General features: G+C 60.2%; 3 protein-coding genes across 3 annotated transcripts; all 3 read right to left on the reverse strand.

The window, feature by feature from the left end:
• Nucleotides 1–1,562: 1,562 nt before the first annotated feature.
• On the reverse strand, nucleotides 1,563–9,807 carry MXD1 (MAX dimerization protein 1). The gene is made up of 6 exons (XM_039715655.1): nucleotides 9,750–9,807; nucleotides 7,691–7,847; nucleotides 5,296–5,325; nucleotides 4,192–4,306; nucleotides 2,874–3,033; nucleotides 1,563–2,795 (listed from the first exon to the last, which is right to left on the reverse strand). Exons 1-6 carry the CDS (start codon nucleotides 9,805–9,807, stop codon nucleotides 2,608–2,610), a joined length of 708 nt encoding a protein of 235 aa, XP_039571589.1. The 3' UTR covers nucleotides 1,563–2,607.
• Nucleotides 9,808–10,492: 685 nt separating this feature from the next.
• On the reverse strand, nucleotides 10,493–13,459 carry SNRNP27 (small nuclear ribonucleoprotein U4/U6.U5 subunit 27). The gene is made up of 6 exons (XM_039715267.1): nucleotides 13,288–13,459; nucleotides 12,508–12,628; nucleotides 11,521–11,630; nucleotides 11,328–11,407; nucleotides 11,182–11,246; nucleotides 10,493–10,801 (listed from the first exon to the last, which is right to left on the reverse strand). The coding sequence occupies exons 1-6, from the start codon at nucleotides 13,322–13,324 to the stop codon at nucleotides 10,747–10,749; spliced, it is 468 nt and encodes a 155-aa protein (XP_039571201.1). The 5' UTR covers nucleotides 13,325–13,459; the 3' UTR covers nucleotides 10,493–10,746.
• Nucleotides 13,460–14,003: 544 nt separating this feature from the next.
• LOC120505302 (beta-adducin-like) lies at nucleotides 14,004–23,151 on the reverse strand. Its single transcript, XM_039715670.1, has 12 exons — nucleotides 22,928–23,151; nucleotides 22,248–22,386; nucleotides 21,397–21,548; nucleotides 20,257–20,337; nucleotides 20,030–20,179; nucleotides 19,750–19,974; nucleotides 18,787–19,044; nucleotides 18,161–18,280; nucleotides 17,988–18,077; nucleotides 17,249–17,399; nucleotides 17,080–17,169; nucleotides 14,004–16,308 (listed from the first exon to the last, which is right to left on the reverse strand). The coding sequence occupies exons 1-12, from the start codon at nucleotides 23,099–23,101 to the stop codon at nucleotides 16,010–16,012; spliced, it is 1,929 nt and encodes a 642-aa protein (XP_039571604.1). The 5' UTR covers nucleotides 23,102–23,151; the 3' UTR covers nucleotides 14,004–16,009.
• Between the last annotated feature and the right edge of the window lie 999 nt (nucleotides 23,152–24,150).

Raw genomic sequence — 24,150 nt, forward strand, 5'->3', positions numbered from 1 at the left:
CCCTGTGTGCCACCCTGTCCTTGTCCCCGCGGTGCCACCCCCGTCCTTGTGCCACCCTCGGGGTCCCCTCCCCTCCCGCAGCAGCCCCGGCTCTTTCGTAACGAAATAATTTATTTCCTAACAATCAAACAAGAACAGAAATATCCATGGACACAGCAAAGATCTCCTAAAACACGGAATTAAAAAAAAAAACAACAAAACAAACCAAAAAATAAGAAAAAAAAAAAGGAAAAAAAGAAGAAAAAAAAGAAGCAGAAAAACAAAAAAAAAAAAAAAAAGAAGAAAAAAAAGAAGCAGAAAAACAAAAAAAAAAAAAAAAAGAAGAAAAAAAAGAAGCAGAAAAACAAAAAAAAAAAAAAAAAGAAAAAAAGAAAAAAAAAAAGGAAAAAAAGAAGAAAAAAAAAAGCAGAAAAACAAAAAAAAAAAGCACCATTCTATTGGCTTGACACGGGGTTCAGCCCTGCAGTGGGAAATTTGGATATTTACAGCAGGAACGGCTGGAAATGGAGCTGTGCCCACTCCCAGCTGCCCAGGGGAGCCAGGCTGGGCTGGAGCCACTGCTGGGGAAGCAAAAAACAACAAAAAAAAAGGATGGGAAAAGCACAAAGAAGAGGTGTCCCCAAGAACAACAAAGGAAAGCTTGAGTGGAGCTGGAAAAATGAAGGATGAAAAGAACATTTTGGTGCTTCCCGGGAGCTGGTGCTTGGGGATCTGCCTTCCAAAAGGAAAAAAGAAAGGAAAACCAGCCCCAAAATTGGGTGGGTTTGGTTCCCACCCGTCCGTGCCCCCATCCCACTCCCCCCACTCCCTGGGTTTGGTTTTTTTTTTAATAAAAAAGTCCTTCCTGCAGCTTATTTGATAGGAATGCTGGTGGATCAGTGAATTCCAGGAAAAGGCTGGCACCACCTCGGGGCACCCGGGGGGATCTGGGTTTTAGTGCAGAATTTTGGGGGTCCCGGAGCACGGCCCCACAGTGCAAAGGGCTGGGAAGGGGCAGGCTGGGCTAGGAGGGGGAAAAAAAGGGAAAAAAGGGGGAAAAAAAGGCATTGGCAACTCAGAAAGGCACAAACCCGCCCAAACCCCTCGTTTGTGCTGAGGCCAAACCTTCAGAATGTCCAAAAGGAACCAAAAATCAACGTTTTGTGCCTCTGGAAGGGCCTGCCCAGGGCTGGGATTCCCCAGGTGAAGGCAAAAGGCCCCCAGGGGCTGCTATTCCTCTTTTTCTCTGTGTTTTCCATCTTTTTGCCTTTTTTTCCCTCTTTTTGGCAGTGCAGGGGGTTGAGCTCAGGTGCCCAGGGTCTGTGACAATGCCAGAGGGTGGAAAATTCCAGCAGCTTTAAAGGAAAATTCCTTGTGGTTTGGGGTTTTTTTTTTTTTTTTTCCTCTTATGAGCCAGCACATGGAAAAAAAAAAGAGCCAAAACCTGGGGGAATTTGGGCAATTTGTGGGGCTTGTGGGTGGCTTCCCACGTCCCCATGTGAGCCAGGAATGGGATTGGGGTGGCAAGAAGGGAAGGGGGAAAATGAGAAAGGGGGGGAGGAAAGGACAAAAGAAAGGAAAAAGAAAAGGGAAAAAAAAGGGGGGAAAGGAAAAAGAAAAGGAAAAAAAAGGGGAGGAAAGGAAAAAGAAAAGGGAAAAAAGGGGTGGGGGAAGAAAAAGGAAGGGAAAGGACAAAGGAGAGGAAAAAGCACTGGAGTCTCCTGCTGCTCGTCCATCCCCTTGCACTCCACGGAGCATCTGAAGCCTTCCAGCACCTGCATTTCCTGAGAGGCACCGGCAGAGGGTCGGGGCTCCATCCCAGCCCCGGGAGGGCTCCCCGGCAGGGCCTGGAAAAGCCCTGGAGCAGCCCCAGGGGAAAAGGAAGGTGCTGGAAGCAGAGCTCTCTACACGCCAACATCCCCAGAGCACCTCCGGAGCAGGGAGGGGTGGGAATGCTCCCTCCAGGGCACTGGGAAACGAATCCACACCACGGCTGGGAACCCCCTGCACTCCCTGTGGGGGCTTCTGGAACCTTCCACGAGCCTGGAGCAATCCTGGGAGGACGGAGCCGGGAAATCCCGCAGGGTTATTGCTGAGCAGAGGCTTCACCTTTGTGCTGAAGGGGTGGAGAGAGGCCCTGGGCTCCCTCCGAGGTAGAAGAAAAGGTCCCCGAGGGTGCGGGAAGGGAATTGCAGGAGTCTGGAGGGCCGTGCCACGTTCCAGGAGGGGCACCTGGACCCCGGGGGTGGGCACGGCCCCGAGCCCGGCCGGGAATGCTCCGGGAGCACGGCGGGGCTGGCACGGGCTCCCTGAAGATTTAGAGTCGGGGCAAGGAGCCCCGACTGAGGCTGGAAGGATGGAAATCCACAAACTCCGGCTCCTCGTGGGGTCTGCTCCCAAAAAAACACCTGAAAAGGTCCTGAGAGCCAGGAGCACGCCAGAGACGGGCAACACCGGGCAGTGCCAGCTCCTGAGGTCGCTGCTGTTGCCAGAACATTCCAGAGCAGAGCAGAGAGGCCGGAGCCCCGGGAGCAGCCGGGCTTTGGGAGGGTTCCGTGCAGGGAACGCTGGCGGGGTCGCTGTGCTGGCTGACGGGGTTCCCGAGGGCACGGAGCCGGGGAGAGCTCCCTAAATGCCAACGGGAAGCTTGTGGCCGCCGGGCAGCCTGGCCCGGGCGCCGCCGGAGCTGGAGTAGCCCTCGTCGCTGGCCAGGCTCTGCAGGCTGCCGCGCTCGTCCGAGTCGCTGGGGCTGCTGCTGCTCCAGTCCAGCTCGGCCGGCAGGTCGTCCGTGCTCTCCACGTCCACGTCCATCTCTTCTGCCGGGGCAACGGGCAGGGTTGGGGCCGTGGCGGGGCCAGGCCTCCCTGTGGCCGTGCCCCGGGGGGGTTTCTCACCTTGCTCCGAGTCGGAGCGCTCCGAGGAGAGGCTGGAGCCGATGCTGTCCATCCTGAGCCGCTCCACGCCCAGCTTCTCCAGCTGCCGCTGCAGGTGCCGCTGCTCCCGCTGCAGCTGCTCGATCTGGTGCAGGGCCCGGCGCTCCTGGTCCTCCAGCTTCTGCGGGGGACAGGGAGCCCTGAGCCCGGGGCTCCCTCAGAACCACCCGGGGCTCCCTCAGAACCACCCGGGGTTCCCTCAGAACCACCCAGGACATGGCGCCCTGAGCCTGGAGTTCCCTTGGAGCCACCCGGGATTCCCTCAGAACCACCTGGGACACGGCACCCTGAGCCCAGGATTCCCTTAGGGCCACCCAGGACAGGGAGCCCTGAGCCCGGGGCTCCCTCAGAACCACCCGGGGCTCCCTTGGAACCACCCAGGATTCCCTTGGAACCACCCAGGACATGGCACCCTGAGCCTGGGATTCACTTGGAACCACTCAGGATCCCCCCCTGGCATTCCCTGCCCAATCCACCCTGGCTCCCAAGGGGCTCCCACCTTCAGCCCGCTTGGGATGTGGAGCTGTGGGGATTCCAACCCTCCCAATCATCCCAGCGCAATGCTGGCTCTCTCCCAGTTACCCCAGCCCCATCCCAGCACTTTCCCCATCATCCCAGACCCACCCAGCGCTCACTCAATTATGATCCCAGTGCTCTCCCAGTTACCCCAGCCCCATCCCAGCACTCCCCCCATCACGATCCCAGTGCCCTCCCAGTTACCCCAGCCCCATCCCAGTGCTCTCCCCATCATCCCACCATGATCCCAGCGCTCCCCCAGCCCCATCCCAGTGCTGTCCCAGTTACCCCAGCCCCATCCCAGTGCCCTCCCAGTTACCCCAGACCCACCCAGCGCTCCCCCAATTATGATCCCAGTGCTCTCCCAGTTACCCCAGCCCAATTCAGAACTCCCCCAGTCACCCCAGCCCCATCCCAGTGCTCTCCCAGTCACCCCAGCCCCATCCCAGTGCTGTCCCCAGCCCCATCCCAGCACTGTCCCAGTTACCCCAGCCCCATCCCAGAGCTCTCCCCATCATCCCATCACAATCCCAGTGCTCTCCCAGTTACCCCAACCCCATCCCAGTGCTGTCCCAGTCACCCCAGCTCCATCCCAGTGCTCTCCCCATCACGATTCCAGTGCTCTCCCCAACCCCATCCCAGTGCTCTCCCAGTCACTCCAGCCCCATCCCAGTGCTCTCCCAGTTACCCCAGCCCCCTCCCAGCGCTGTCCCAGCCCTGCCAGCCCTGGCAGCCCCCAGGGCAGCCCCCAGGGTGGCCTCACCTGGATGTGGAGGCGGGCCCTGGTGAGCAGGCTGAGCGTGGTGTGCCGCCCGGCCGCCGCCCCCAGCGGCACCAGCCCCTTCAGCCTCTCCAGGCACAGCCGCAGCTGGGCACGCCTGCAACGGGAGCACCCGGCTGGGACAGCTCCCCCAGGGCCGTTCTGGGGGAAAGGGGAGCTAAACCCCACCAGGAGCCTCCCCAGCCTCCAGGGGCTTCCAGAAACTGGGAGGGAACTGCAGGCAGGCCAGAGGATGCCTTGGGAGAACCTGCTGGGTGAACCCTGCTGGCAGCCCGGGCTGCTGGGGGAAGCCCAGTCAACAAAATGCCAATAACCTCGTGATTCTGGGTGAGAATATCCACTTTTGGTCATTCTCTTCCATCTCAGGAGGGCTGTGTGGTTCCTGCTCACAGCTGAAGCTGCCCAGCTGCAAATCCCTTGGGAGTGCTTCCTTTCCTTATTTTTAGTAGGAACAGGGTGGTTTTGGACACAAACCCCCCCAGATCCCTGCAGGAGCACTGGCTGTTCTCCAGGAATCCTCCCTCTTCCTGTAACATCTGGGTTTTCCCTGCTTTAACAGGTTAATGCAGGAGGGGAACTCCAGCTCCTCAAGGAAATCCCTTTTCCAAAAGGGAAATTTGAGCACATTTCCAAATGTGCTCCCAGCACATCCCAGTTTCCCTGTGTCCATTCCCAAGCCCGACATGTAGGAATTAATAATCAGGTCCTTGGGAAGGGGTTGTGACAGCCACCCCTGAGCCACCTGATCCCAAGGGATTTTGCAACGACCTGCTGGTCTTGTTTGGGATATGCTGGGAGGGAACAGGGATTTCCTCACCCAAAGGGCCTCGGGATGACACCACAGCCAAAAAAGTGGGATTTACTCAGGGTAAATTACTCAAAGATGAGACTCCTGTGAAAGGTAATTCTGAATAAGCAGGGCTGTGGAGGTGGATGCCATTCCCAACCACCAAGGACAGGGAATGCTTTAATCCCTGGTGTCCTTCATCTCCTTCCTTCCCTCCCAAGCCACCTCAGGATGGTGGAACACCCCTGGAAAAGCAATAATTCCCCCCAGCCCAGCTCCTGACACCCCCTGGCACTCACCTGTTCTTTTCCATCTCATTGTGTGTCGACCTGGAAAAGAAGGAAGGAGTTATTAATTCCTCTGGCTGGTATGGGATCAGCAGTTGGGATTAACACGTGGGAATTAGCAAAAGCTCCCTGGAAAAGCTGCAGGCCCGGGGGGCTTCCAGAGCTCCCCACCCAGGGATGGTGAGTGAGGCAATAAAAGGGTCAGGAAAACCACAAAATGCGATTTAAACCCAAGTTTTGGCCCCCACCCAGGGATGGTGACTGAGGCAATAAAAGGGTCAGGAAAACCATGAAAGGGGATTTAAACCCGAGTTTTGGAGCTGGAGATGGTGAGCGGCAATAAAAGGGTCAGGAAAACCACAAAATGGGATTTAAACCCGAGTTTTGGAGCTGGGGATGGGATCAACAGGATCCCTGTCCCTCAAGCCAGGAACATAAATTGGAAAAAGCCTTCCCTGTGTCCAACAGCACAGAGCAGCTCTGGAGCAGACCCCAAACACATCAAACCCACAAGAAACCCCCCTGAAGCTCCCAACTCCCACAGAGCTGGGAAAAGGTGGAAAACACAAGCTGGGGCTGGCTTTCCCTCCACTGAAATCCAGGAGGAAGCCACGGGAGGCCACAATCCCAGGAATGAGCTGCTTCCCTGCCCCCTGCCTTCCCAGCACCTCCAGAGGCCTCGAGAAGCTCCCTCAGTTTGGGGGAAAATGGAAATATCAACTGGGAATAACCCAGAGCTGGGAAATGAAAAAAAAAACCCATAAAAATGAAAACATAAACTGGGAATAACCCAAGGCTGCTTGGGTGAGGATGTCTGCTGGGATGGCCCCACAGGACCTGGGAGTGCTGGAAAAACAAGGGATGTCACCAAAGGGAAAAGCTGGGATGTCACTGAAGGGAAATCCAGGGATGTCACCAAAGGGAAGGGGTGGGATGTCACCAAAGGGAAGGGCTGGGATGTCACCAGCACAGCAGTGGCAGATGCTCTCCAAGGTCTCCTTCCCTTTCCAGCCCTTCCTGATGGATCACCCTGCTCCAGTGGCTTTTGGGCCACATCTCCCAGGTCACCAGAAATGTCCCACTGCACGTTTCACACCCAGCCCTTTACCCAGGGGCTGCAGCTTTGTGACTTTTCTCCTTAATTCTAAATTATCCAAACACTTCCTGAGCACTGGTACAGACACGGGTGAAGCTCCCATCACCTCCACAACCCCTTAATTACAAATCCATCCTCTTTTCTGCCTGGATCCTTCCTGGAATGGCTGTTTCCTCTTCTGCACTTCACCACCACCAACATTTCGAGGGGAAAAAACTGGATTTGAATTTTGGATAAAACAAACAGGGACAGAGGGGATGGCAGCTTTCCCCCACGGGGGGCAGGTGGAGCTCCCACATCTGTGGCTCCCACATCCCTCCATGCCCACAGAGCCTCTGATCTGGATCCCCAGCACCCTGAACCTCAGCTGACCAGCAGCTCTCCCTTCGGAATCTGCTTTTTTACTCCTGAAAACCCCAAAAGATTGCCCTGAAGCAAACGAAACACTCATAGAAAAGTGTGTCCGGGCAGGACAAACCGCTGGAGCCCGGGTGATTCTGCCCCCCGAGGGGCTCCTGACCCTGAGAGAACCCGGTGGGAGCAGCCCCGGCCCTGGGAATCACAAACCCGGCCTGGGAATCACAAACCATCCCTGGGAATCACATACCAATCCCTGGGAATCACAAACCATCCCTGGGAATCACATACCAATCCCTGGGAATCACAAACCATCCCTGGGAATCACATACCAATCCCTGGGAATCACAAACCATCCCTGGGAATCACATACCAATCCCTGGGAATCACAAACCATCCCTGGGAATCACATACCAATCCCTGGGAATCACAAACCATCCCTGGGAATCACATACCAATCCCTGGGAATCACAAACCATCCCTGGGAATCACATACCAATCCCTGGGAATCACAAACCATCCCTGGGAATCACAAACCCAGCCTGGGAATCACAAACCCAGCCTGGGAATCACAAACCCATCCCAGGAATCACAAACCCAGCCCCAGGAATCACAAACCCAACCTGGGAATCACAAACCCATCCCTGGAATCACAAACCCAGCCCGGGAATCACAAACCAGCCCGGGAATCACAAACCATCCCTGGGAATCACAAACCCAGGCTGGGAATCACAAACCCAGCCTGGGAATCACAAACCCCGCCTGGCAATCACAAACCAGGCTGGGAATCACAAACCCAGCCTGGGAATCACAAACCCCGCCTGGCAATCACAAACCAGGCTGGGAATCACAAACCCAGCCTGGGAATCACAAACCAGCCCCAGGAATCACAGACCCAGCCTGGGAATCACAAACCATCCCTGGAATCACAGACCCAGCCCGGGAATCACAGACCCATCCCGGGAATCAGACCCAGCCCCAGCAGCAGCCAAAGGTCGGGCGCTGGCGTCGGGCAGACGGGAGCGCTCCCGAGCAGGAACAGGGTGACAGATGTGCTGCCACCAAGGCCTGGCTCCTCCCTGGCACCTGGGCACGGGTGGGCACGGAGCTGCTGCCCCTCAGAGCTGGGGACACGTCCTGCAGGTGGAATGGAGGCTCCAGGGCGTGGGGTTTGATCCTGGGATCTGGAGAAAAAGAGCTTTTCATCCTGGCTCAGGGTGGAAAAGAGCCAGGAGCAGGGGGGGAAGGAGCACGGAGGGAGGGGGAGGCTCTGGGTGGGCTTGGGGGGACTCAGGAGGGGACAGGAGGGTCCCCTGGCAGGGCTGGGACAGCAGGAGCTCTCTGGGCCGGTCAGGCAGGGACAGAAAGGTGCCACCCACGGTGTCACACCCGCTGACAGGTGGACTTTGGTGACAGCAGAGCCCCACCCAGGGCTGTCACACACCCAGTGACAACAGGAGCTCCCTGAGCTGTGTCACCTGATGGCAGCAGTGTCCCTGGTCTGTCACACACCCAGTGACAGCAGGAGCTCCCTCAGCCATGTCACCCGATGGCAGCAGGGCCCCTGGTCTGTCACACACCCAGTGACAACAGGAGCTCCCTGGGCCGTGTCACCTGATGGCAGCAGGGTCCTCAGTGCTGTCACACACCCAGTGACAACAGGAACTCCTTGGGCCGTGTCACCGGGTGGCAGCAGTGTCCCTGGTCTGTCACACACCCAGTGACAACAGGAGCTCCCTGAGCTGTGTCACAGGGTGGCAGCAGGGTCCCCAGTGCTGTCACACACCCAGTGCCAGCAGGAGCTCCCTGAGCTGTGTCACAGGGTGGCAGCAGGGTCCCCAATCCTGTCACACACCCAGTGCCAGCAGGAGCTCCTTGAGCTGTGTCACCCGATGGCAGCAGTGTCCCTGGTCTGTCACACACCCAGTGACAACAGGAGCTCCCTCAGCCAGGTGACAGGGTGGCAGTAGGGTCCCCAATCCTGTCACACACCCAGTGCCAGCAGGAGCTCCCTCAGCCAGGTGACAGGGTGGCAGTAGGGTCCCCAATCCTGTCACATGATGGCAGCAGGGTCCTCAGTGCTGTCACACACCCAGTGACAACAGGAGCTCCCTGAGCTGTGTCACAGGGTGGCAGCAGGGTCCCCAGTGCTGTCACACACTCAGTGCCAGCAGGAGCTCCCTGGGCCGTGTCACCCGATGGCAGCAGGGTCCCTGGTCTGTCACACACCCAGTGACAACAGGAACTCCTTGGGCCGTGTCACCGGGTGGCAGCAGTGTCCCTGGTCTGTCACACACCCAGTGACAACAGGAACTCCTTGGGCCGTGTCACCGGGTGGCAGCAGGGTCCCTGGTCTGTCACACACCCTGTGACAACAGGAGCTCCCTGGGCCGTGTCACCCGATGGCAGCAGGGCCCCCAATCCTGTCACACACCCAGTGACAGCAGGAACTCCTTGGGCTGTGTCACAGGGTGGCAGCAGGGTCCCCAATCCTGTCACACACCCAGTGCCAGCAGGAGCTCCTTGAGCTGTGTCACCCGATGGCAGCAGTGTCCCTGGTCTGTCACACACCCAGTGACAGCAGGAGCTCCCTGAGCTGTGTCACCCGATGGCAGCAGGGTCCCTGGTCTGTCACACACCCAGTGCCAGCAGGAGCGCCCTGTCCCCCACACACCGGGCACAGGAGGTGTCCCGGCCTTGTGGCACCCCCGGGACGGCCCCAGCAGAGCCCGGGCACCGGGAGCCGGCCGGGCCCGGCCCCAGGCCCGGGAGCAGCGGGCCCACGGGGCCCCCCGGCGCTGTCAGCCCGGCCGGTGCCCGCGGGTTCACCAGGAGCGGCGGCCTCTGCCCGCCCCGAGCGCCGCTCCGCCAGACCCCGCGCGCGCCACGCCCCCGCCGCCGCTCATTGGCCGGGGACAGGACAGGCCCCGCCCAGCGCCGCCGGTGATTGGAGGATGGAGGGGAGGCCACGCCCAGCGCCGCCACGAGCGGCGGAGAGGGAGCGTGGCCGCGCCTGAGGGCACGCCCACCGCTCGGCGCGATTGGATGAGAGCGCCACGCCCTCCTGCCATTGGTCCGACCCTCCCCGCGGCGCCCCGCCCACGCGGCCGGCCCCGCCCCGCTGGCCGCACGCTCGGCCCTGACTCACTTCCTGCCGCTCGGCCAATGGCGGGGCCGGAACGGGGAGGGGGCGGGGCCTCGGGTACGTCGGGCAACGTAAGCACGGACAGGGACAGGGACAGGGACACCGGGGATGGGGACAGGGAGAGAGACACCGGGGATGGGAACAGGGACACCGGGGATGGGGACAGGGACAGGGACCCGGGATGGGGACAGGGACACCGGGGCTGGGGACAGGGACACGGACCCGGGATGGGGACAGGGGCCTGGGATGGGGACAGGGACAGAGAGAGGGAGAGGGACCCCTGGGATGGGGACAGGGACACCCGGGATGGGGACAGAGCCCCGGGATGGGGACAGGGACCCCTGGACAGGGACCCCCAGGATGGGGACAGGGACCCCCAGGATGGGGACAGAGCCCCGGGATGGGGACAGAGCCCCGGGATGGGGACCCCCAGACAGGGACACCTGGTATGGGGACAGTGACAGAGACCCCCAGGATGGGGACAGGGACAGAGACCGGGACCCCCGGGATGGGGACAGGGACCCCTGGGACAGGGACAGAGCCTGTGTCACCCCAAGGGTTTGTGGGAGGGGGAATGGAGGCCCCGCTTCATTCTCTGAATGATAGAAATGAAAGGAAAAAATACATCCGGGGTTTTATTAACAGGAAACAAACCAAAGCCCGGGAGAACACAGCAAAATCCCAGCCAGAAACTGACCTTTGTTCTAAAAAAAAAAAATAAAATAACAAATATCTGGGAACTGGTGGCGGCTCTGGCTGTGGGATTTGCTGGGAATAACCCAAATCCCACTGGAATCCAGCACTGGAGCCACCCAGGAGGGTGCAGGGCAGCGAAATCCTCCGTGGAGGGAGGCGTGTGCCAGCGTCAGGCGATGAAATCCAGGGGCCTGTTGAATCCTCCTTTTCTGTTCATGTACTGCCTGGGCGAGCATGGAGCCAGGCTCAGCCCCAGGGAACACAATTCCCCAGGGATCTGAGCAAAAGGGGGGCAGGAGCTGCTCACAGGAGCCCAGAAAGGAGCAGAATTGACAATGTGGGTGTTTTTTTGGGATAAAGCAGGTGAGCAGTGTGGCTCTGATCCTGTCCAGGCCTCACCCCACCTGTTCCTAAAGTGCTCCTCAATCCTCCTCCTCCTCCTCATTTCCCCATTCCCACGGGCATCTGGAGAACTGTCACCTCTGCTTTTGGGTCTGAACCTCACCAAATTTCCCTTTCCCCAGGCCTGGAAGCCGGATCACGGTGGGACAGTGGCCACAGCCACCTCACAAAACAAACTCCTATCCCAAAGCAGGGGACACACCTGTACTTCCTCTTCTGGGACACGTTGATGGCGTAGGCATTGGCAGCGCCGTCCACCTTCTTCCCCTGAGGAGAAAATCCCAAAATCCCATGGATTCTCCCCAAACAGGGCAGCTGACGCCGCAGAGCCCCCGGCGTGGCGCTCACCTTGGTGGTATCAAAGGAGGCAAAGCCCATCATCTTCATCATCTCGATCTCCTCCTCTGTCTTGCCCTGCAGATCCTCCTCTGAGGGGAGAAAATCGGGGATTGAGCAGCGGGGTGCTGGGATTCCCAACAATCCAGGTGTTCCTGGGTGCAGGGGGCACCTAGGGGTGCTCCAGGAGGGGAACCCCCCTCACCTGTGATCTGCCTCTCCTTCTTGGAGTCCTTGAGCTCCTTCTTCTCCTCGTCGCGGCGCTCCTTGGGCCGTGCTGGTGATGAGGAGCTGGAGCGGTGCCGGCGCGGGGACCTGCCGGGGCACACAGCTGGGGCTGCAATCCCCACCTGGAACTCCCACCTGGAATCCCCCCCTGCAGCTCCTGCTGCCCCTGGGCCGCCCAGGGTGCCCTCACCTAGCTGGGCCCACCCTCGCTGCTGCCCCTGCCCTCACCTGGAGCATTCCTAACGTCACCTGGATGTGCCTGCCTTCACCTGGATCACCCCTGCCATCACTGGATCATTCCTAACATCATCTGGATGTCCTTGCTCTCACCTGGATCACCCCTGCCATCCCCTGGATCATCTCTGCCATCCCCTGGATCATTCCTAACATCACCTGGATGTCCTTCCCCTCACCTGGGTCATTCCTAACATCACCCGGATCACCCCTGCCCTCACCTGGAGCATTCCTAACATCACCTGGATGTTCCTGTCCTCACCTGGATCATCCCTGCCGTCACCTGGATCATTCCTAATATCATCTGGGTCATCCCTGCCATCATCTGGATGTCCCTGCCATCATATCCCTGTCCTCACCTGGATCACCCCTCCCATCACCTGGATGTCCCTGCCCTCACTTGGATCATTTCTAACATCAGCTGGATGTCCCTGCCATCACCTGGATCATCCCTACCCTCAGCTGGATGTCTCTTCCCTCACCTGGATCATTCCTGCCATCACCTGGACAGTGTCCACCCTCACCTGGATGTTCCTGCCATCACCTGGATCATCCCTACCCTCACCTGGATCATTCCTGCCCTTACCTGGATGTCCCTGACCTCACCTGGATCATTCCTGCCATCACCTGGACAGCGCCCACCCTCACCTGGATGTCTCTGCCCTCACCTGGATCATTCTTGCCATCACCTGGCTGTCCCCCACCCTCACCTGGATGCCCCAGCCCTCACCTGGACCGTCTCCGGTGCGGGGAGCGGGAGCGGCTCCTCCTCCTGTCCCTGTCCCGGGACCGCGATCGCTCCCGCCGCCGCCTGTCCCTGTCCCGGGACGTGGAACGCGAGCGCCGGCGCTCTGCCCGGGGAAGGCTCAGCTGCTGCTCCCTGCCCGCTTCCCCAAGCAAATCCCACAGAAAATCCCGGCGCAGACCCCGCGACTGCCCTGCCCACCCCCCAGGGCAGTTCTGGGCTCACGGACCTCTCTGGGCACCCCCAGGAAGGAGCAGCAGGAAAAGGCTCCAGCTGGAGCGGGGAAATGAGCCAGGGGGAAATCACCCGGGGGGGATCAGCCGGGAGGGGGTGAGGGTCCCCAAAAACCTGAGCAAGGTGGAGAGGGGTGGCAGGAAAGGAAGAGAAGGAGAGGAGGAGGAGATAAGGATGGGGAGGGGGAGAAGGAGGAAAAGGAGAGGAGGAAGAGAAGAGGAGAAGAAAGCAGAGAAGAAGAGAAGGAATAGAGAAGAATGGGAAGGGAGAGAAGGAGGAAAAGGAGAGGAGGAGGAAGAGAAGAAGAGAAGGAAAAGAGATGGAGGAGGAGGAAGACGAGGAGGATGAGCGAGCAGTCTCTGTTCTCCCCCAGAGCGAGGAACCGGGGCCTCCCCGCCCTGCAGCGTCCCAGTCCCCCCAACCCCGGCCCTTCCACCCCGACCTCCCGCGCCCCGTCCCCCGGGTTCCCCCTGACCTCCCCGCCGCTCCCGTCCCTCCCTGGATCCCCCCGGTGCCCCGGTGCCTCCTCACCCCGCCGCGGCGGCGACCGGGAGCGGCTGCGGCCCATGGCCGCCCCTCAGCCCCGCGCTGCTGCTCCCACGGCGCCCCGGCCCGAGGGGACCCGGCCGGGACCGGGCCCGAAGAGACCGAACCTGAGGGGACCCGGCCTGAAGAGACCGAACCTGAGGGGACCGAGCCTGAGGGGACCTTCGCATTCCCACCTCCATTCCCATCCCATCCCCATATCCATCTCATCCCCATCCCCCTTGCCACCTCCATCCCCATCCCATTCCCATCTCTATCCCTGTCCCATCACTGTCCCCATCATCCCCATCCCATGGCCAGCACCATCCCCATCTTCACCCCATCCCCTCCTCACCTCTGCTTCCATCCCCATCCCATTCCCACCTCCACCCCCATCCCATCATCATCCCCATCATCTCATTCCCACCTTCACCCCCATCCCCATTGCTGCCTCCATCCCCTTCCCATTTCCATCCCCATCCCATTCCCATCACTATCCCCATCTTCACCCCATCCCCTCCTCATGATGGGATGATGTCCCATCATCATCCCCATCATCCCCATCATCCCCTCCACCTCCATCCCCATCCCATTCCCACCTTCATCCCTGTCCCATGACCATCCCCATCTTCACCCCATCCCCTCCCAACTCCGCTTCCATCCCCATTCCCACCTCTCCCATCCCCATTTCAGTCCCCGTCCCCATCCCTCAGGCTCCGAGCTGCCGGGTGCCAAACACGGGGTTTATTTACACCGGCGTTCCGCGCGCTCCCGGCCCCGATTGTCACACGCGGGGGACGTGCCACACCCCGGCTCCTCCCGGTGCCACTCCGGGGGTCCAGCACCCGCCCTGCCAGCCGGACCTGCCCCGGTGGGTGGGAGGAGAGGTGCTGAGCCCGGCTGGACTCGCCCTTCCCCGCTGCCAAGGTGGTTTCAGCCTCTTTTCCAGCGGAGGTGTGGATGTGGAGGATCAGGGATTTGCCTCACCCTGAGTCTTGCTGGGGTGAGGGGAGGGGGAGCTGGGGAATTTCCTGATGGGTGGTCCCAGGGTGTGATCTTGGCTCTGTGGCCCTCCATCGTGGTGATGATGGTGGCACTGGAGCCTTCGTCCCTTTCTACCTGGAACTTCATGGAAGGGGAAGTCAATCCCTGCAAAGCCAGTGGCCCTTGGAAAAAGGGTGACAAAGGCCCCAGGGACAGAACCTTGGGGAGAAAAGGGGTGACAGAGGCCCTGGGGCCACACTTTCAGGGACAAAACCCCTGGGGGAGCCCCCGGGTTGGGCTGGGGGTGTGGCAGTGCTGTCATTCAGGAATTGCCCCCAGGTGTGACAGTGCTACCCCAGGGAGGTGACACGGCTGTCTCTGCAGGCTCTGCTGCCCTGGCTCACCCAGGTGGAACAGGCCCAGGGACAAAAATGGCCTCAAAGAGCCTTAAAATCAGTGGCAGTGAGGAACAGCCCCCCCAGTGACCGGGCTTAGGGGCTCAGAGTGTCCCCTCGGTGCCCCCCATCCTGCAGGAGCGGGATGGGGACCTCTGGGGGGACACTGGGCAGGGCAAAGGCTCTTCCCAAAATCCAGGATCAGGTTGGAGCTCTGGCAACATCCCTGCCTGGGCTCTCCCTGCTGTTTCCTAAACCCCTGTTCCATGGGCTTCCTGCTCTTCCAGAGGGTCTCCAACCCCCACGAGTTGTCTCACAGCAGTGAAAGGGTTTGAAACCACAGTGATGGAAAAGCCTGCTGGGCTGGGGGAACCCCAAACGGGATTTTGGGGCATTCCAGACCTCCTGGGCAGGGCTCCATGGACACAGCAAGGCTCAGGGCGAGCCCCCCAGGAAAGGGGGAGGATGTGGGGCCTGATCCCGGTGATTTATCCCCAAATCCCAGCGCTGGAAGGGCTGTGGGGGACACGGGCACGGGGGTGGCCAGGAGGTTGTAACGCTGGGAGGGAAGGGAACGCCAGGAAGGATGGAACTTGTGCTGGGAATTCCAGAGCTGGGAAAAGCAGGGGGGCCAGCGTGGCCGTGAGCAGAGGCCAGCAGGAGCTGGCAGCGTGTGTTCATCCCGAAGTAGCACTTAGTGAGTGAGTTTTGCTGAGTTTTAAATAACACAGACAATTCCCGGAGGGTTTGTTTTTTTTCCCTATTTTCCCAGGTGCGGGTCGTGCAGTGAGGTGGGGGCTTTTCCAGCGGTGGGAAATCCTGCTGCTCTTCCTTGCGTGGGGAAAACACGGGCTGGGAGTACCAGGAGAAGGGGATGAAGTGGTTCTTGAGCCCACGGAGAGGAAGATTACAATATCCAGGGAGGAAAAACCTCAGCTCCTCCTTGAGGAAAAGTGATCAGCTCGATCCCGTTCTCCTGGCAAAGCGATGGACACTTTTCCCTGGGGATGAAGCCAGCGCCATTCCAGCAGAGCTTGAAACAGAAGGTGAAGAAAATAACCACAAAACACCCTTTTCTTCCTCAAATCAAGCACACCTGGGCTCTGGTGGAGCAAATCCAACCCTCGGCCCGCGGTGGGAAGGGGCCGGAGCCCAGGAGGGAGAGGGGGGAGGGAGGTGCAGCGGGAGTCTCCCCAAACGGGGACCACAGTCTCTCTAAGCTCGGTGACCGCCCCCAGAGGCGGGTGACAAGGGGGACGAGGTGCCTTGTGCCAGGAGGGCCCGGAAATCAGCCAGATTCCAGGGGTCTCAGAGATCCCGGGGATCCCACGCGCGAGGCCTCGGGAGGCTCAGGATTCGATCTTTTCCTTCTTTTTGCCTTTTTTCAGGAAAGACGGGGTCCGGAATTTCTTCTTCTTTTTGGAGGGTGATTTGGAGGGTGAACCGTCGGGGGACACGGGGTTGCTGGTCACTGTCTCCTTCTCCTTGGGGGCGTCCTGGTCAGCGTTGGTGGTTGTCCGGTCTGTCCCCCCTTTTCCAAGGTTTTCCTCAGTGCTTTGCTCTTCATCCTTCCCGTTCACCACCGCCGGTGGCTCCTTCTTGGCAGTGGAATCAGGGGGGGCTTGGCCACCATCGGCCTTCTTATCACCTTGGGAAGGGGAGAGGGAAGAGGGAATTGGGGCAGCAGCACCGCTGTTGTAGGGGGGTTTGTCCCCCAAAAGTCCAGTGGGGCCTGGGCAGGAGCAGGATTTGGCCTCCACGAGTGGAGAAGGTTGGGATTTGATCCTGTCCTGCCCCAGGCACCGCTCCCCTGAGCCGCCCCCTCCCTGCGGGACAAGCGATGTGGGATGGAGAGCCGGGAAGAGGCAGCGGGAGAAGCAGGAAGCAACAACGAGGAGGGATTCCCCAGGGGATTTCCTACGGGATTTCCATGGAGACCGAAGATCCCCCCGAGCCCCTGTCCCTCGTCCCTCATCCGGGGTGGCCTCTCCGTACTTACTACGGCGCCAGGGATTCAGGGATAACTCCTTGGGTGACAGGCACACGGGGAGGAAAGAGAAAGGAGACGTTGTGGAGACAGACAGACAGACAGACGGACACCACGAGACACCATGGCAGAGCCAGCAGCCCCGAGCCGCGCCCCGGCACCCGCTGTGGGTCGGAACAATGGGAACGGAGCGTGGGGACTGGCATGGGGGACAGGGCTGTCCCCTGCGCCCCACAAAGCCTCCGGCAGAGCTCACGTCCTCCTGCCACCATCGCCATCGGCCCCTCTGGAGCGGGGTGACAGCACGAGGTGACACGAGGTGACAGCGAGCTGCGTCTCAGCGCCGTTCGGCCACAGCCGCCCTTGTCCCCCCACTCCTGCTGCTCACTGGGACCCCAGCCTTCGTTTTGGGGTGCTCGTCACCCCACTCACCCTCCGTGGGCTCCGCAGGCGCCGGGGGCTCCGGAGGGGGTGGCTCTGGGGGGGGAGCCCCGCTGTCCTCTGCGGCCGCGTCCTTCTCGCCTGCCACAGAGAGACACGCTGGCCCCGGGTCCCCTCAGTGCCACCCAGGGCTCTCTGGGGGTTTGGGGGTCTCTCCTACCCTGCAGGCGCTTCTTCCTCTCCACCTCCTGCTTGTACTCCTCCAGCTCCTGGTCCGTGAGCTGGCTGAAGGGGTTGGGGGGCTCTGGCTCAGGGGGAGCCTCTTCCCCGCCCTCCTTGGCCTCTGTGTCCCCCAGGTGGCTCTCAGTGGACTGAAACAGACCCCCAGAGTGGCGTCACATCCCTGGCGCAGTGTCAACCCCCTCTGGAGAGATGTCACCCCTCCAGAGTGGTGTCACACCCTCTGGAACTGTGTCAACAGCCCCACCCCTCACCCCAAGCAGTGTGTCCCCCCCAAGCAGTGTCCCCCACCCCTGAGCAGTGTCCCTTCTGCCCTCAGAGTGGTGTCACTGCCCCAGAGCTGTGGAACCAGGGAAGGGCTGGGTGCTCTGGAAGAGGCACTTGGGGTTGGGCATGTGGGGCTTGGGACAAGAGGTGACACAGGGTAATATTGGCTTGGAGATATAGCGGGGACATTGGGTGACACGGGGGGACAGGACTGTGTCTGGTCCCAGCAATGACACTGGCCAGCAGCTGTGACTGGGGACATGGGGTGACACAGGGCTGGGGACATGGGGCTGGGGACATGGGGTGACACAGGTGCCATACGGGGCTGCGGCTGGTCTCAGTGATGACGCTGGCCAGCAGCTGTGACTGAGGACACAGGATGTCATGGGGCTGGGGACACGGGGTGACACGGGGCTGGGGACACGGGGTGACACAGGTGCCAGGTGCCATACGGGGCTGCGGCTGGTCTCGGCGATGACGCTGGCCAGCAGCTGCGACTGGGGCCCGGCTGATTTCACGTCCTGGCGGTTCTGCTCGCGGATCTGTGGGGCAGGACAGGGCTCAATCCCCCCTCCAAGGACAGGGCTGAGCCCCCCAGGCCCCGCTGTCCCCCAGCCCAGCCCACCTTGTTGCGCATCTCCAGCACTTCCTGCGGGTCCGTGTAGAGCGGCACGAACTGGTTGGGGTTCTCGATGCGGATGGGGGTCCCACTGCTGCCCTTCTCCACCTCGTCTGCACGCAGCCACTGCAAAGCCAGGAAAGGGGTTTGGGGAAGAGGAGACCCCCAGGATGGAAGGGGGACCCCGACAAATGCAACTTGTATGGAGGGAAGACCCCAATGTAGAGGGGAAGCACCATAAATGCAGGAAGACCCCAATAAACACTCCTTGTTTACCTAAGTGCATCATACATAGAAGGTGGACCCCAGTAATACAGGAAGACCCCAAAAAAAGCATATTGTGTAGAGGGGAGATCTTAATAACAGGTGTTACATGGAGGAGAGACCCCAGTAAATGCACCTTGCACAGAGGGAAGACCCCCAATAAAGCCAACAGCACTCTGCCCCACTAGAATGGGGTGGTGGCATTTCAAAATAATCATTGGTGGCATTTCAAAATAATCATTATTGCAGGATGCAGGTGGTCCCCAGACCTCCCTACACCCCAGATTTTCATGGGATCCATAACCAGCACACCCTCCACCTCCCTGTCCCTCCATCCCCAGGCCCCTGCTGCCCCCCGTGTCCCTCACCGTGGTCTTTGTCCTCTGCCCACTGGCGCTGCCCTGCTGCTCCTCGGCCAGGTTGACCCTGGTGTAGGTGTTGGGCGTGTTGAGCCACCTGGTCTTCTCCTTCTGCTGCTTCTGGGCGTGCTGGCGCAGGGCAGGGGTCCCGGCGGGCTCCTCCTCGAAGACGAAGGCCGTGACGGTGGCGGGGATCAGCACGTCACTCTTGGGCTTGCTCTTCTCCTGCACGAAGGGGTAGCGGTACGTGTACCCCGTGCGGTAACCCTGGGAAAGCACCGAGAGGGGAGTCAGCCACGGGGGGTAAATGAGGCCTTGGAGCGTGTTTTTGTTACAGGCAGAGATGTTACAAAGAAAAGGATTTATTCCATAAAGAAGAATTAGAGGAATGAGGAAACAACTAGCACAATAACCTATTTTAGTGAAAGCACCTTTTGTACCTGCATAAACTATAGGTCTGCAATGGAACAGAGAGAGAAACAGCAAGCGTTTGTCACAGTGGCTTGTGAGAATTTTTAGGGTGTTGTAAGGATGTGATAACTTGTTAAGTATAAATAATCTGCAGGTGGCGTTTTTCTACTTCATCTTTCTGTTCTTCTCAAGGACGGTGTGTGAGGAAGGTGTTTTTGTTAATTAGCCAATCAAATAGAACCTATCATATCACTGCATAAAAACCTCGCAGTTCTCTTGAATAAAGCTGCTTTGCTCTTTCTACAATACTGCCTCCTGTGTTATTCTCAGCACGAGAGTGACAGGTCTGTCCCATGAAAATCAGTGAACATATCTAGAAAGAGAAAATTTGATTATATTCCACAGCCCTTACCAAGCACTGAACTGGTGTGCACTTAGGTTTAACCCAGAGCATTCTGATATTTCTATGGGAATAGAGCAGAGCCTTTCCTGAATGAAGCGACCGACTCCTGTCTGTTTTATCACAGTTTTGGGGCGGCCCGGGCGGGTTTTGGCGCTCACCAGGTTGTCCAGCATCCTCATGAGTGCCTCGAACTCGTGCTCGCCCAGGCGGCTCTTGTGCAGGGGCCCGAAGGTGGCCCCGGCGCGGCGCACGGCGCCCGGCCCGTGGGGCCCGCGCTGCGCCGCCCGCCCCAGCACGATCAGGGTCTCCGCGCCGCCCGCAGACACCTGGCACAGCTCATGCCATGCTCCTGGAGCACTCTGGCTGAGCTCAGACAGGCACAGCTGAGGGCACAGGGATGGAAATGAGGGGTTGAGAGCTGTGCCAGCTCATGCGTACGGCGGCCGCGGCGGGGGTGTGCAGCCGCACGATGCAGCGGATGTCGGGGCGCGCCGCGTAGATGGCGGCGTGCAGGCTGAAGCTGCGCGCGTCGGGAGCGAAGCCGGTGCTGCCCTGCTCCACCACGGCCCCCAGCACGTTCACCTTCACCTGGGGGGGCACGTGGAGGGGGTCAGGGGGCTGCGCCAGCCCCCGGAGGGAGGGTGGGTGGGTGGTGGGGGGCTCACCAGGCTGGCTGCTGTCACCTCGCTGCACGCCAGGCCCTGTGGGGCCACCAAGAAGTGTTCCTGCTCCTTGCTGACCCGCAGCTGCCACGGGGGAAAGGGTGGGGGGAGAAACAGACCGAAAAAATCCCAAAATGAACATCCCTCGAAAGACCCACACCTCCCTGATTGCCCCTAAACCATTCAAAAGTCTCAGAAACTTCCCCCCAAGCCAACACCCCGAAAACAACCCCAAAACCCCACAAACTGCCCCCCAAAAGAATATTCTGAAGGAACCCAACAACAACCCCAAAACCCACCCAAAGCAGCTCTCTGAAGGAACCCAACAACAACCCCAAAACCCCACGAAATGCCCCCCAAAATAACAACCCACAAACCCTCAAAATCCCAACCCACCTCCAATGTCCAGAACCCCCCAAAATCACCAACATCTCTCTAAGAGCCCAACAGCTCCCAACCTTCCAAAATCCACTAAACCGCCCAAAATCCTACAAAAGAACCCCAATTCCTAAAAAGCTCCATATCTCAACCATCCAAAACCCCATTCCCCCCAAGAAAACCCCAAAATAGCCACTCCAAATCCAAAATCCACCCAAATCCCCACATCTCAAACCACAACACAATCTCCTCAACAAACTCCCTCAACTCCTCCTCAAACCCAAAGCACCCCCAACCCTCCTATCCCCCCGTACAGGTTTTGGGGTGCTGGTGGTGTTGGTGGTGTGCCCTAGCTGTGCCCAGTTGAACAGGTCCAGCAGGTCCCAAACCCCAACAAATCCCACCAAAATAACTTAAAATTCCCCCAACATCCCCCACAAACAACCCCAAACCTCCCTGGGGTTTTGGGGTGCTCACAGTGACGTGATGTGCCCCAGCTGTGTCTGTCTGTACAGGCCCAGCAGGTCCCACCCCCCAAAAAAAACCCCTTTAAATCCCCCCAAAACAACCCTGAACACCCTCAAAATCCTTTCCAGCCCTCCCCATTCCCTCTGAGCTGGTTTTGGGGTGCCCACAGTGACAACAGCATGTCCCAGGTGTGCCAAGCCTGTACCAGCCCAGGAGGTATTGAACCCCCAAAACAACCCCAAATCCCCCCAGGGCAACCCCAGGCCCCCTAATTTTGGGTTTTTTTGGGGTGCTCACGGTGACAGCGGCGTGTCCCAGCTGTGCCCAGCCGTACAGGTCCAGCAGGCGGTGGATGCTGCCCACCTTGCAGCGCATCAGCCGCTCGCCCTTGGCCAGTGCTGGCCCCTCTGTCCCGTGCAGGTCATTGATGGGGGTGACAGATGCCAGCCCTGGGGATTGGGGACCCCCTGTCAGCCGTGGGACCCCCCAAAACCACGGGGGGCTCACCAGGTTGTGGGGAGAGGTTTGGTGGCTGGCAAGGTTTGGTGGATCCAAAGGTTTGCTGGACATCAAGGTTTGGTGGCCACAAAATATTTGGGGGTCCCTGAGGCATCAAAGGTTTGGTGGCCACAAAAGATTGGGGGTCCCTGAGGCATCAAAGGTTTGGTGGTCCCCCAGGTTTGATGGGCCCAAAGATTTGGTGGGTCTCAAAAAATTTGGGGGATGCCAGGGGTTTGGTGGCACCCCAAGGTCCCAAATAGTTGATGTTTCCAAAGGTTTGGGAGTCCCCAAGATCCCAAAAGTTTAGGGGCCCCCGAAGTTTGGTGGTCTCAAAGGTTTGGTGACACCAAATGTTTTTGAGGTCCTCAAGGTCCCAAGATTTGGGGGTCTCAAAGGTTTGGTGACACCAAAGGTTTTGGGGGTCCTCAAGGTCCCAAGGTTTGGTGGTCTCAAAGGTTTGATGACACCAAAGGTTTTTGGGGTCCTCAAGGTCCCAAAGGTTTGGTGGTCCCAAAGCATTTGAGGCCCCTGAAGGTCTCAAAGGTTTTTATGAGATTTGGAGGTCCCAAGGCTGCCAAGATTTGGTGCCCCCCAAGGTTTTGGGGTTTTTCCCACCCTGCCCCTCGTCCCCAGAGAGCCCCACGTACCCATGGGGGAGGTGGGCAGGGCGGCAGGGGACGTGGTGGCCATGAAGTCGGCGATCTGCCGCAGCGCCCACACGTGTGATGAGTTGTTCCCCTTCTTCATCTGCTCCTGGATGAGGCTCTCCAGCTCCTCCCGGAAGGACTGCAGGATGGGGACAGGGTGACAACGGGCTGGGTGGCACATCGGGGCGGGGGCAGCACCGCCGGCTCGGTGGCACGGTGATGGCAGTGGGGACAGCGTCACCAGCTTGGTGCCACAGTGGCGATGGTGGCACCACCAGATTGGTGGCACGGTGCAGGTGACACTGGCAGTTTGGTGTCGGGGACACCGCTGGCTTGCTGGCACAGTGGCACTGGCAGCTCACGGTGGCAGTGGCACTGCCAGGTGGGGACACGCACCACCGTGTGGTGACATCTGTTAGCTTGGGGACAGGAGGGATGGGGCGGGGACAACAAAGGATGGGGCAGCGACAAGAAGGGGTTGGCGACAGGAGGGACGGGATTTGGGCCAGGAGGGGTGGGGTGGGGGACAGAAGAGAAGAGGCTGGGGACACGAAGAAGGGGTTTGGGGACAGGCGGTATGGTTTGGGGGACGTAAAGGAAAAGGTTGGAGACAGCAGGGACAGGGTTTGGGGACAGGCGGATGGCGGTGGGGACAGGGCCAGCGGGGGCAGGGGGCTCACCGGGCTCTGCAGGATCATTGTCACCCGCTTCTTCTGCTCCATCAGGTTGAAGTCCTGGCGCAGGTCCCCGGCCCCGCTCCGCGCCCGCAGGAACTCGGCGTCCTCCTGGGGGGGACAGCGCGGCCCCGGGGCGGGGGGCTCGGGCAGGGGCTCGGGGCTGGCGGCCGTGCTCATCCTGGGGACACGGGGACACGCGGGGACACGCGGCGTCAGCACCCCCGGGGTACAGATTGGGGGGAAAGCACCGAAAACACGGAGCAGCTGCGGCCCGCTGATAAGGGCAGAGGGGAGCCGCCCTGGCCGGGACCAGGGGACAGCTTGGGGACGCCGGGGAGGGGACACTGCCCAGGCTGGGTGACAGCCCTCGGCACAGCTGAGAACGGGCAGGGATGGGGCTGAGAACGGGCACAGCTCAGGGCAGGAATGGGGGCTGAGAACGGGCACAGCTCAGGGCAGGGATGGGGCTGAGAACAGGCACAGCTCGTGGCACTGATGGGCGCACCCCCACGACCCCAGTCCCAAATTGGGGTCACCCACTATGGGGGGCTCGGCGCCACGCTGCCGCCACACGGGGGGAGGTTCCCGGCCCAGCGACCCCAAAACCGCCGCGGATAAGACCCCCAAAGGACCCTCCCCTCTCCTCCAGGTCATCGAGCACTCTGGGGATGCTGCTGCCAAGGGCCCCCCCAAAACACAGGGCAGGGCCGCTCCCCCACACCCGGGGGTGACCCCCAGTCCCCTCCCCGCTCAGGGCAGGAGGGGACCCCCAGATTTCGCTGCTCGGAGCGCACCTGTCTCACCGGGCGGGATAAATCCGGGGGGGCCGCGGTGACCCCCAGCCGCAGGGCCCGGACAGCCCCCGGAGAAGGCGTGGGGGGCTGGGCCGGGACCCCCACCCTGGTTCCCCATCCCAGCATCCCCCTCCCCTCCCCGCCTCCGCCCGCGCCGCGCCCAGCGCCGCTGCGGCAGCCGCAGGGCGGGGGGGGAGCGAGAACCGGGCTGGGAACCGGGCTGGAAACCGGGCTGGATCGGGGGGGCCGCAGCATCGCCCCCCGCTCAGGGGATGATGAGGAAGGGATGGGCTCGGGTACCAGCCGGGGATGAAGGCCCCGGCACGGGGGGAGGGGCGGGATGCAGCCCCCCCACACCTGCATGCGGCCAGCTGGGGGTGGGCTGAGGAAAAGAGGAGGGGGTCACCCAACCTCCCCCCCCGCCCCATCCCC

Source organism: Passer montanus, unplaced genomic scaffold, assembly GCF_014805655.1.
Source record: "Passer montanus isolate IOZ18808 unplaced genomic scaffold, ASM1480565v1 scaffold101, whole genome shotgun sequence".
Taxonomy (NCBI): domain Eukaryota; kingdom Metazoa; phylum Chordata; class Aves; order Passeriformes; family Passeridae; genus Passer; species Passer montanus.

What these genes read in the sequence shown, in the direction of transcription:
- MXD1 (XM_039715655.1), bottom strand. Translation starts at nt 9,807, where the DNA reads ATGGCAGGAGGGCGTGGCGCTCTCATCCAATCGCGCCGAGCGGTGGGC. An exon ending in AGCGGTGGGCGTGCCCTCAG is followed by an intron (nt 7,848 to 9,749) that starts GCGCGGCCACGC and finishes TCTGAGGGGCAG; the next exon opens with CAGCTCCGTGCCCACCCGTG. An exon ending in GGGCCCGCCTCCACATCCAG is followed by an intron (nt 3,034 to 4,191) that starts GTGAGGCCACCC and finishes TGTCCCCCGCAG; the next exon opens with AAGCTGGAGGACCAGGAGCG.
- SNRNP27 (XM_039715267.1), bottom strand. Translation starts at nt 13,324, where the DNA reads ATGGGCCGCAGCCGCTCCCGGTCGCCGCCGCGGCGGG. An exon ending in CCGGTCGCCGCCGCGGCGGG is followed by an intron (nt 12,629 to 13,287) that starts GTGAGGAGGCAC and finishes TTCCCCGGGCAG; the next exon opens with AGCGCCGGCGCTCGCGTTCC. An exon ending in GAAGGAGAGGCAGATCACAG is followed by an intron (nt 11,408 to 11,520) that starts GTGAGGGGGGTT and finishes TTCTCCCCTCAG; the next exon opens with AGGAGGATCTGCAGGGCAAG.
- LOC120505302 (XM_039715670.1), bottom strand. Translation starts at nt 23,101, where the DNA reads ATGAGCACGGCCGCCAGCCCCGAGCCCCTGCCCGAGCCCCCCGCCCCG. An exon ending in TGAGGATGCTGGACAACCTG is followed by an intron (nt 19,045 to 19,749) that starts GTGAGCGCCAAA and finishes GTGCTTTCCCAG; the next exon opens with GGTTACCGCACGGGGTACAC. An exon ending in CCGAGACCAGCCGCAGCCCC is followed by an intron (nt 17,400 to 17,987) that starts GTATGGCACCTG and finishes GGTCTGTTTCAG; the next exon opens with TCCACTGAGAGCCACCTGGG.